The 12147-nt window shown below is 40.2% G+C and overlaps 2 protein-coding genes across 4 annotated transcripts in view; one reads left to right on the top strand and one right to left on the bottom strand.

Moving 5' to 3' along the window:
- Positions 1–66: 66 nt before the first annotated feature.
- Positions 67–12147, top strand: part of mri (BTB/POZ domain-containing protein mrityu) — an 81274-nt gene continuing 69193 nt past the window's right edge. The window contains exons 1-2 of the mRNA XM_080281199.1: positions 67–215; positions 10659–10780. Coding sequence (XP_080137325.1) covers positions 10674–10780 — 107 coding nt within the window. The 5' untranslated portion in view covers positions 67–215; positions 10659–10673. The remainder of the gene's footprint in view (positions 216–10658; positions 10781–12147) is intronic.
- mRpL9 (mitochondrial ribosomal protein L9) lies at positions 726–10718 on the bottom strand. Of its 3 annotated transcripts, none has more exons than XM_080281194.1 (6): positions 10640–10718; positions 5458–5601; positions 3739–3904; positions 3131–3300; positions 1997–2197; positions 726–988 (listed from the first exon to the last, which is right to left on the bottom strand). In XM_080281194.1, exons 1-6 carry the CDS (start codon positions 10670–10672, stop codon positions 794–796), a joined length of 909 nt encoding a protein of 302 aa, XP_080137320.1. In that variant the 5' UTR covers positions 10673–10718; the 3' UTR covers positions 726–793. The 3 variants fall into 3 exon arrangements, with proteins under 3 accessions (XP_080137320.1, XP_080137321.1, XP_080137322.1); XM_080281195.1 differs by lacking the exon at positions 10640–10718 and adding an exon at positions 6923–7055; XM_080281196.1 differs by lacking the exon at positions 10640–10718 and adding an exon at positions 6958–7047.

Genomic DNA, 12147 nt, shown 5'->3' with positions numbered 1-12147 from the left:
ACGCCATGAGGCGCTTAGCCACGGTGCTCATCGCCATAAGTTAGGCCTTCGAGCCTGTGGCCGGTTTCTTGGGATACAAGGCTGCTGCATCATCCACATTACCACAGATGCTCTCTCTCTCTTTCTCTCTCTCTGAAAGATGGAGCTAGCTTGCCTTTCAGGAGGTAGCATCCCTACAAATTCAAGCCTCTCTACTCTCACTATGTTCCAAATCAGTCAGTGTACTTGGGGAGGGGGTCACCACCTTTGGCAGTGGCAGTCCTCCAGGCAGGTTGAGGGGGCAGTGGAGGCAAATGATATGACTGCAAATGACCATACCTCGTTTTCATTTTTTTAGCTGCCATCAAATGACTGCATTATTTTCAAGAAAATAGTCCAAGTGATTGTTGCTGGACTTACTTCAGATGAACAATGGTATGAAGCAAGTAAATGTGGATGTGTGTGCCTGTGAGGTGGTCAGGATTCTGTGAACTGAATGGTGAGTGAATGGGAGTTTGGTTCATTCAATGAGGCAGGCTTTGTGTAGTTTCTCCTCCTGATACTTTTGAGGAGACTCTCTTACCTCACCCCATCCTAGGTTGGAAAAAGGGATTTGGATGATGATGATTGTGTTGAAAAAGTCAAAGTAGGATACCGAAAATGTTTTAAAACTATCAAGATTAACATTTTGGCCATAAAAAAAAGAACTTTGTTTATGATGAAAGATTTATTCAATTCATACACACTCCCAGTAGCAAAAGGGCTATACAGGACAGGTACTAGAATGTCTCCTATGCCAGTTATAAGACAGGCTCTACAGTGCCTCCTCCTCTGGGTATCGTGTACAGGGGTTGTTACGAGCCAGTTCTTCCAGCAGGGGAGCATCCTCTGCAAACAGTGGCTCGCCTGGATACTCCCAGTGGAAGGCCGACCAGGGCAGGCGCTTGGAAGGGTCAGTGGAAAAGTGGTTTATCTTGCACCGTACAGCAGCTTCCTCCTTGTTGTTGACCTGGAGTTGAAATGCAACATTAATAAAGGTTTGGGATGGAGGTAGTTATAGCGATATTTGCAACCCCTCTCTTTCTCTGACTCAAAACACCATTCTTTTTCAGCTCCTCTGAATGTGAACACAATGGACTGTAGGCTTAGTTTCTCCTTTTCCGCAGCCCAGTATCCTCCTTTTGGGTGGATAAAGAGGGAAATGATGGATATCTGTATAACTGGGCAGGTCCACCATCCAGTTATACTGCTGCCACTACATAAAAGGAATCCCCGTCCAACACAAAGAATGGTGTACTGTGGCAACACAGAGCCTCCAGCATGTCCTTGTTAAGCAGGATGTCATGTGAAAGTGTGAGAAACTTTCGAGGTGTTATTCTTGGATTAATCAGTAAAGTATGTTATATCAACATGAAAATCATTACTTTTGCTACAATAACTGATGATCTTTGCCCAGATGGTGTCGGTTATAATTCAGCCATGATGTCATTACTAACTGCAGCTCTATAATGGCTGAAAATTGGACCTAGTTGGTCAGAGAGTACCAAATTCAAAATTAGTTCAAGAATGACCAGCTAAGCTTGTTGCATACATCCCAGATCCTTTACGTCACCTTTTTTATGCTCTCCTGAGATATTAGTGCCTCAGTGAAATAAATATTGCCATTTAACCCCAGCTGGACTGATTCTTTGTACGGTAGTCTGCCTCCTGAGTCACAGTTTTATAGCCACCTAAAATTGTACCTCATATAACTCTTGTAGCCTGACCTGTGCAGACCTTCATTGTGCCTCATATGAGGATCTGCAGCTAAGTAAAGGTTAAAGTTTGACTGATGTCTACAGAGCCATTCTGCCAGTTACCCCCCAATTTACAATACCATCTGTATGATGTTTGGGAACATGTTGATCACATATAAGAAGAACTTACTTCTACAAATGAGGTTAATGGCAATACAGTAGGTATTACTGTTGGAAAATACAGTAAATGATATCACTAAAAAAAAACAAAAAAAACTCACTTTTACTCTGACAATAAATTCTTTGCCCTGCAGGGACAGATCAGGTCCAGATATGGTATGGGGGGGCAAGGAGAGGGCATCTTCGGGTACAATTATCCCAGTTTTACGGAATGCCACACGAACGTGCCAGGGTTCCAGGGTCCATGGCTGGTGCAGGTTCATGCTCACTGAGATGACACGCATTGATAGCTCCTTGATGGTCTGTAGGGAATAAAATATCATCAGTCATCAGTTTTTATTTTCTTTTCATTTCAGTCTGGCCTAAAATTGCCATCTCTCCACTATGTGTATTGACAGCACAATAATCTGGTTACACTGGTGTCACCATGGGAGAGCATTGTTCTACAGCACCCCTCCTACCTTTTGTGACTATAAATACAACCCATATGCACACCATCCACTCACTCAATTAGGTGCTGCTCTCAGGTGGCTGCCATTTCCTCTCTATCTTCCTTCCTCTCATGCTCTTCTTTCCTTCTTTCTTTCCTCTTCCTTCTGCCTATGGGTGACTCTACACTGAGTGGCAAGCCAAATGGTTTCCTGTACACCAGGAAACCATTTATTATGCTGGGTGGTAACCATATAATCAACCTATGGCATCTGGTGGTCCATCCATTCATCCATCATCCAATCCTACATTGCCCCATGAGGAGCGTAGGAGCCCGGGCCTGGGCAGTTGGTCCCGACATTTAAGATGAGAGTGACCAGCCTCACTCATCCCTGAGGGGCATTACATGAGCAATCAACCCCAACCATCCCTTGGATATAAACCTTCACCAGCTCAATCCGACTGGAGTGCAATAATTACCCACTAAACCACCAGACGCCAAAATTTGGTTATATGGTTACCACCCAGCGTAGTATATGGTTTCCTGGTGCACAGGAAACCATTTGGCTTGTCACTCAGTGTAGAGTCACCCACAGGCTGAAGGAAGTGGACAGATTGAGCCTCTGTCGGTGTATATCCAAGGGGTTGTTGAGGTTTATTGCTCACGTACTGCCACTCAGGGATGAGTGAGGCTGGTCACTCTCATCTTAAATGTCAGGACCAATTTACCTAGTCCCGGGCTCTTATGCTCCTCATGGGGCAACACAGGATTGGATGATGATGATGATGATGAAGATATGTCTCACCTTGTTGGCAAAGGGTGATGATGGCTGGTCCTCCTCAGAGGGATCATGAAGGAGGTTCTTGTATTGTTCCAAGTTCTCTGGTGAAGCATAGACAGCCAGGCCAGGAAGCAGCAGCTGGGTACGTGCCTGGTGTGGCCTCACCTCCACCACATCACCTCTTGAACCAACACCTGTGTATGAGAACACTTTTTCATTAATCAACAACATTATCCAGACCTCTCTTCCCAATAATGGAAGGAGTGGGGCAGAGTAGAGAGAGCAAGAAAAACCTAACAGAAGGAGAAAGCATAAACAGCATGTTCAGTAACATAGGTCACACTCTCATTCACTTACCATTCATGTTCCTGGAAACCTGCCTCTACTTCATGGGCATAGCTTTCCATGCTTGTGCACTTCATATTACCTATCAGCCTGCATGTTTATGACTCAAACCTTTCACACCAATGTCATACTTTTCATCATTTTTATATTACATCAAGACAATTTTCATTAGGTTAGGAGAGCCTGCTGGAATTAGAGGGGTACAGTTGGTCTTGATAAAGAACGAACATTTCAAAAATGCTTAATCTGACTGAAGAGGCTAAAAATTAAATCCCAAACTGACTCACCCTCAACAGATGTCTTAAGAATAACCTTTACAGGTTCAGCATTTTTTATATTGGTGTCTTCTACAAGTTCATAGAGAAAATGACGTGCCTTCAGCTTCCTGGAGTTCAGTGGTTTCTTTGTTTTCACTAGTTCAACTCTCTTCTTTCGCTTCAAAATGAACGTTGTCTGCATTAGAAAGAAACAAAAATCATTAATTAAATGACTAAAACAACACATGGTTTCCTCTTAAGAAAACCCCAATTAAGGCTGGTTGTAGTACTGTACAGTCGATGTTTTCTATGGACTGGATGCTAAACCAAGTGTCACATCAAGCTAATTCCTTCCCAACAGTTTTTGCAGGACCTGAGACTGATGCATTACAAATAGCATGGTTTCTTTTCCCCAACCAGAAAAATGAGCCAAGTTGAAAATTAGGTGAGCTGTAAGCTGCATTTTCATGTGGTCTTATTAGACCAGTCAAAGTTTTCTAGACCTACTTGATGCTCGCAAGAATGGATTTTAGATCAGTTCCATCCTTAATGTACCCCTACTGGGTAGAGGATGATGTGGACAGAGTCATTACAGAATCAGCTGAGCTGTGTAAACAGAAAGAATAAGATGGTAATATATCAATTTAGCTAAAAAATACCATCGTTACAGTATTACCGTATGCAGTAGCTGTTTCTGTCATATATATAAAAAGAAAATACAATATGACAGCTTGCCAGTGTATTATTGTAAGAATCATGATTATAAGTCCTCATTACACTGTGCAGCTTACCCTTTCAGTTAAAAGAGAACAATAACTGGCGGCAAAGGATGCAGTACTCATCCTTAAGGAATTATTACTGGGAAATAGTTGTAAGTGCCATCATTACCTTTTAATAATCCACTGAGAATCACAAAATCTGAATTTCTCTCTGGACATTATTTTCTTACTACAGTAGGCTACTTCAGCCATAACTGATCATCATTTCAATTCAGGTTTAAACAAGTATCCATTTCAAGTAGCATCTATATTTATATCACCGTCCTAAGTCACTGTTGACTGTTATTATGTGAAATTCTATTTTTAAAGCAATATTTAAGTTTCACTTCTGTCTGCCATCTTTGCTGTATCAGCTGTTTACCCTGCACACACAATGCTCCTTGCTGTCCTTGTTGCCCAGTGCTACCGCACATCCTTTGTGCACAGGACTAGGTAAACCCAGTCCCGGCTCTGGGGCAGGACCACTCAAGACGAGTCTTAACTTGTCTTATTTTTCTGAAATTGTTTTGCCAGAACAGCCATTGGACTAGCCTTGACCGGTCTAAAAGCCTCATGAAAATGCGGCATTAGCCTTGCCCCATGACTGATCAAGTAACTGCTTGGAAAAATGAAATCAGAGATCTGTAATAGATTGGTACCAATGAGAGAGTCTTAGCACGAACTCTGTTTACTTGTGACTGATTTTCTTGTACTGTATAAGAATGATAAAAGAGGTTTCTTATTAATCCTATCTGTTAGAAATACTGTATCTCTTCAAAGCTAAATCATAAACTGCTGCTCTTCAATTTAAACACTGAGCTGTAACTAGAATAACACTAGACTATGATTATAGCAAAGAAGTGCTAAGGAAAGAATGGAATGCTGTAGTACTGTCTTATTTTGCCATGATCTATGACAAACAGGCAGCAAAATAATGAAAATCTCCACCAGGTTAAACTGAATGAATTATAACTGTACTGTAGTGTCTCACCCTAACATGCTGCAGTGTGGGGCCAGGTGGGGATGTGGGCTCAATAATTCCCGGTCTGATGCTTCCCCCAGCTGCCAGGGATGCTGGTAATCTGTTATTGCGGATACCAAGTCCACACAAACCCTGCACCAATGAACGCAGCATCTGAAATGTGATGAAAATTTGGACTGAATAGTCACAAACCTTAGGGAAAGAAAAAAAAAAAAAAGCAGGCCCAAGGCTATTGTTCTTCTTTGCTGTTCTTGTCTCATTCTAGCATTAACCATACCCCTGTAGGAGCTACCTTCCACTGGCCAACTGATGTTTTTCTGTACCATGGTCCAGAACATTTAAAAGGAAGATACCAACATACCTGTCTCCTCTCTCCTTACCGTTTCAGTTCATACTACATTTTCCTTTTTTATTCCTTTCATACATCTCATACATTTTTCAATTAGCCCTTAAATTATTTAATACCTCAAATCATTATATTCTCACTCCCCTACTCACTGGATCTTTAGAAATCAACTCATCCTAAACATCTAATCGCTCCGCCCCTTACTCTACAACTTTTAAAGGTTTTGGGACAATTCGCCGTCACAACAATAACAAGAAAATTCGCCATCAGGACTTTTCGCTGTCAGGACGATTCCCTGTCATTTATTTACATACCAGTTCATTTAGCAAGTACACTAGTTTTTTACTTACATGAGTTATAAAACTGGTGGTGGTTTATTGTTTTTATAATAAATGTAAAATATGGCATCAAATTGTGGGTATTAACTGAAAAAATATAACTATATTGAAACATGAAGCAGGCGATGTATGATCTTTCACTTCATTGTTTAACAGGGCTACATATGAGACACTGGCATTTATATACATGCCTAATGACCTCACTTCACTAGCACATGTAGTGACATCTTTTCAGGCTCAGCCATACCTTTCCCCCCGGTTTGCATCCACTATGACTGAACAGAACAAGACATTGGATATTGTCATTTGAGATGAATATTTACTTGTACCTCATCAAAGTCGTCTTAAAATATACCCAGGATGTTGTAGTGCCAATGAAAATACATGAAGACAACTATGGGCGATGCTAGAATATAATTCAAAGCCGACTACAGCGAGGTAGAAACACGTTAATTACTGGCTAAAAGTGCAACTTATAATTGATATCCAAATCCCACGCTATTGAATGAACACAGACTTTCATAGCTCCCCCTGATAATTAGTTATTAAAGTATTAATCAATAAAACGTATATTTAGAGAATGACGGGGAATCTCCAGGGTGCTAATTGTCCAGACGGAGAATCGTCCATGTTTTGACGGCGAATTGTCTGACAGCGAATTGACTTGACGCCAAATTGTCTCGGGACCCTGTTAAATACCCATTACCTTTAAACTTTTAAATTACCCATTACTCTACTCCACAACGAAAGACACCAAACTTTTCAAAGCATTAATATACAGACTACTGACTGTCGTATTTTCACCAGGCTATGACTTCCGCTAACCTCTACGGCACTGTTATTTTAAAATAATTTCAATCACATCAGCAGAATCGTATAATCAAAAGCAGCCGTCCGCGAGTCAGCTGAGCCGGAGAGTTTGTTTACATCTGCGTTTCCGCACGTTCACAATTAAACGATGAAAATAAAATATTTTTGTTTATTATGATGGAAGACTATTTATTTTGACAGTAGCAGTAGAAAAAAATATGATAAGGAAACCAGATCGCGTGTTTCTTTAATCCATCATGGACGAACTGTGGTAATAGGGGCCTCGGGTTGTATAGGGAAAGAGAGAAAATACAATCTATTAATCATAAGAATAACTCTTTAAAGCAATTTGCATTATATTCGCCCAACTGCTTATAAACCGTTGTATATATGCATGAATAAAGGCCATACACTGGTATTTAATATAGATTTGAACGTGTTGTATTTGGGGTTGTGTTGTTCTGTGACGAAGGTTAATAATTTTTCTATTTTCGAGGCTATTGGTGGAAAAAAATATACCATCAGCTTTACAGTCACTCGCCACTTAAAGGTAAGCACTCACTCACCAGTCTAAATAAACGATAAATTAAGCGGAAGGGATAAAACATATGGCACATTTAGGGTCCGTCGAACTTGACAAAGCATTTTTTGCCTATTTTCCATTTATTATTGCATCATTTGCCTCATGTGCATCTTATTTCCACGGAATTTTAATAAATTTATTATAGTAGGGAAGTGTAAGATTAGTGGCTCTTTTTATTGGGTTTTATAAATATTAATAATTTATTTTGTATGTTAGGCTATGGACTTTATAATATTGTTAATACTTGTACTATGTAAACTTTATATATATATATATATATGTTCAGCCAGGACAATAGACCATTCATTTCTATCCTGACTCCATGAACATCACTTCCCGTGGTTGATTTTGTTCCCAATCAAAATAATATTTTTTCAAAAGTATTAAAAGGAATTTTCTTTACATCAAGAGGAAAAATGGCAGAAAATAAAGAACCAGTGAGTAGGAAGTGCAACAAAGAAGTGGAAGGTGGAGAGAACGGCATTTTATGCAGCCTAACATGTGCTTGGTATTGTATGATCCACAATGTGGAAAGGTAAAGCAAGAGCTGCTTACAGGATTAAAGAAAGATAAAGATGCTCTGTGGTTTTGTAACATATGTAGACCTGAATTGATAACAAGAATGGTAAAGTGGAAAGAACTGGAAAAGGAGACTGATGATCTTAGAGGGGAAATGAATGAATGGGAAAAGAAAGCTAGGGAAGATAACATGGAAATTCGAGAGTAGATATTGAAAGTGGAAGAAAAAATAGAGAAAGACAAAGGTGAAATACTTGGAAAAATATCAGAAGCAAAAGAGGTAACAAATCAGGAGCAAATGGTAGAGCAGGCAACTAACAATATGATTGAATATTTGAAAGAAAATGAGAACAGAAGTAGAAGGAAAAAGAGTCTGGTGATGTATAATGTATCAGAGTCCAAGAAAGAAAGCACCCCAGAAGGAATAGATGGAGATAAGGAAAGATGCAAAGATATTTAAAACTCCATTGGACTGGGAAGGAATGACTACAATTTAGTGAATGTAGTTAGATTAGGCAAGAGGAGAGACAAAAGTTAGGGTAATGATAGGCCTAGACCATTGTTGGTAAAACTAGAAGATGAAACCCAGAAGTGGAATATTATCAAGAGTGCAAGGAAACTGCGACAAGAAACAGACCCAGCTAAAAAACGTATAGGCTAGGCATTTCACTGGACCGAACAAAAAGAGAAAGAGAAATAGAAAGAAATTTAAGACAGGAATTGAATGAAAAGAGAAGTAGAGGAGAAGGTTGGTATATAAAAAAAAAAAAGGAAGATTAACCAGAGCAAGAGTGGTAGAAAGAAGGAGATATTAAGAGGCAGAAATGCCAGTACCTGTGATGTAAATAATGTTCATAGTAGTATGGGAGGAAAATAAAATAATTTAAGGTAAAAATACTAAATATACGGTACAGGGACTGACTGAAGTAAAAGCCATAGATATATGAAAAGTAGTTGGAGAAGAAAGAAGTATCTTATGCCTAACAGAAACACAACAGAAAATAAATTAAGTAACATTTAATGAGAATATTATAAATTACACGACATGAGAAAACAAAATGTTAAGAAAGGAGGAGGATTAATGATTTTATTGGAATTTGGATCTCATATAGATTTAAGGACCAAAAACTCGGGAAGTAGAAATCTCTTAGATGTCTATCTATCTGTCTGTTGCCAGATGCCTTAATCCCGTAAGGAGTGACCACAAACAAATCGCCTCCATGTCGTCCTGTCACTTGCCATTTCACTGCCCCGCTCCCAGCTTACACCCCCTTCTCTCATATACCTCTCCACTTCATCCCTCCATCTCCTCCTTGGCCTACCCCTCCCACTCCTCCCCCCTCACCTCACTCACATGGTACACTCTCCTCATCAGTCTCTCACTCTCCATCCTCTCCATATGGCCATACCACCTCATTGTATTTCTCCTAAGGCTTCCTATCACATCCACATCCACACTCCTTCACATCCTCATTTGTCAGTTTGTCTCTTCATGTGACTCCACATGCTTCTCTCAGATAACTCATTTCTACTACTCTCACTCTTGACTTGTGTCTCTCCAACAAGGTCCAAACTTCACTTCCATATGTTAGAGTTGGTATGTACCACAGTACTGTCATGTATGGTAGTAACTTTTTCACCTCCATGTTCACTTCCCTGTTTCTTATCACTGCTGTCAAGGAACCAGCAACCTTTCATCCTTGTTGTACCCTTTCAAGCACTTCACCATCTAAACTTCCATCCTTACTCATCACACTACCCAAATACTTAAAGGCACTCACATTGTCCATTTCCTCGTCATCCAGCCTTACTGTACATTCACTTTCTTCATTTCTCTCGAAGACCATAACTTTACTCTTCCCTACATTCACCATTAGATTCCGTTTCTTACCCACTCTCCCAAACTCATCCACCAAGCCTTACAGCTCCCCTTCGACTTTGCTTAACAACACAGTATCATCTGCAAACAACAGTACAAGGAGTTTCCAAACACTGCCCTCTCTCATTAGGGCTGCTCCAACATCCACTGCCCTACCTAGTATCTCTTTTATAACCCCATCCATATACAGATTGAACAACCATGGAGACATGGCACATTCCTGTTTCAATCCAACAGTCAAATAGAAAAGTTCACCCAGTTCACTATCCACATGCACAGCAGCCATAGCACCCTCGTACATACTTTTTATGGCATTCAGCACCTTCCCATCTACTCCATATATGCATTATATCCTCTTATCATTTTCATAATTTTCAGTACTGGGTATTGTTGGATAACAGAGTACATGGTAGCCAGTGTGTTTAGTTGGATACTACTTTAATTGTGTCGTGTAGTTTTTAATTACTTCAGCTGTTTTTGTTTGTATGAATTGTATCATCTCATCCATTTCGTACTTTTCAGTGGGATGGTGTTGTACAGGGGCAGTAGCTATTTATAGTTCATTTTAATAGCACATAAGTGTCCTACTGCTTTCCTAAATGAACTCAAGTGAAGGAGAAAATACCCAATATTATCTAAATAAATACCAAAATGTACCCAAATAAAAAATACCCAAATCATCACCACTGTCCCACATCACCCAGCCTCTCCCTCACCTTATCTTTGCTTACACAGCTTCGTGATGGCATAATGGCATCTGGCAAGGAACGGCGCGGCTATGACCGAGAAAGTTCCAGCGAATCTGACAACCCAGACTCCGATGACCGAAGACCCAGGACCTACAGGAATAGATTTGGGTGAGTTTTATACATGTAACAGTTCTCTTGGTTAGTAGTAGTAGTACCACCACTTGTAGTTGTGGTAGTAGTAGTAGTAATAGTACTAGTAGTAGTATGGTGATAGTGGTAAATTTGGTGAATAGTGTAATGGTGTATCAGATACAGCCAGGATTCCGGGGTCTTGAATGATGAGTGAATTTAAGCGTGGCCCATTGGAGTGGGTAAACTTGGGCTGTCTGGATGTTGCTACTCCTCACCCTGCCCTAGGGTGGGAAAGGAGGTCTGGATAATGGTGATGATGATGTGTAATGGTGCCAAGGGACAGTGGTGGTGGTAGTAGTAGTAGTAGTAGTAGTAATGGTACTGGGTAGTAATAGTAGTAGTAGTAATAATAGTAGTAGTAGTAGTAATAATGATAGTTGTAGTAGTAGTAGATATGGGTGAGTTATGATAGGTGGTATGAAGTCTTAACTGGTATGAAGTCTTAAGTGCAAATGTTTGTATATACTTGTGAGGTGTAGTTAGGAGTCTGGGGATTTGAATGGCGAGTGAATGTGTGTGGTGAAATGAATAGTAGGGAGTGAATTGAGGTGAACGAAGGGAAGGAGGTGGAGGGGACAGATTTGGGTGGGGTGGAATAAGTAGCACAGGAAGTGAGGGATGGAAGGTAGTAGCAGTATGACTGAGTGCAAGGGAAGGTGTGAATGGGGGAAATGATAGAGAAGAAGGTGGAGGACTTGATTAGGTTGATTTGGAGGCAGGCTTAATTTGCCCTTCCCTTGCAGTCTTCCATCCTCCTTTGAGGGGATAGAGAAGTAATACTGGAATGCTTGTATAACCAGGCAGTGGAACCATGTGGTTATATCTGCCACCACATGAAGGCATCCCTGCCCAGCACCATCATTGGAATAAAGTGGTTAAAGGAAAAAAATTAAAAAGGAGAAATGGGAAGATTATTTGATTCATGCTTTTAAAGATTAGTTGCTTAACACTGGTAAATAAAATTTTATTGCAGAAGGCTGAATAAAAAATAGTCTCAGCTATCCTTTGAGAGAGAGAGAGAGAGAGAGAGAGAGAGAGGGTTTTAATTTGGTAAAGAGCCCAGGAGCAATACACAGTAAACGAATGGCAATAGTTCCTCTGCCTGGAGGCTGATTTCCGTTGTGTACCATTTTTGCATTTTTTCTCATCCAGGAAAATCTGGGTTAAGTTAGGTTTATCTTCTTGGTATCAGGTTAGGTTAGTTTGTTAGTCAGTTAGGTTAGGTTAGATTAGGTTAGGATAGGTTAAGTTTGCTATATAGGCTTTTAAGAGTGCTGTATTCTGGACACTTACCAGAATGTTTTCACCTAAGGGAACTGAACTACTCCAATAGCTTGACTACC

This window comes from Coenobita brevimanus, chromosome 88, assembly GCF_032717465.1.
Source record: "Coenobita brevimanus isolate Jiangsu-jjx chromosome 88, ASM3271746v2, whole genome shotgun sequence".
Taxonomy (NCBI): domain Eukaryota; kingdom Metazoa; phylum Arthropoda; class Malacostraca; order Decapoda; family Coenobitidae; genus Coenobita; species Coenobita brevimanus.
Note: the sequence above shows the minus strand (reverse complement) of the source record. Positions and strands in the feature narration are given on the sequence as shown.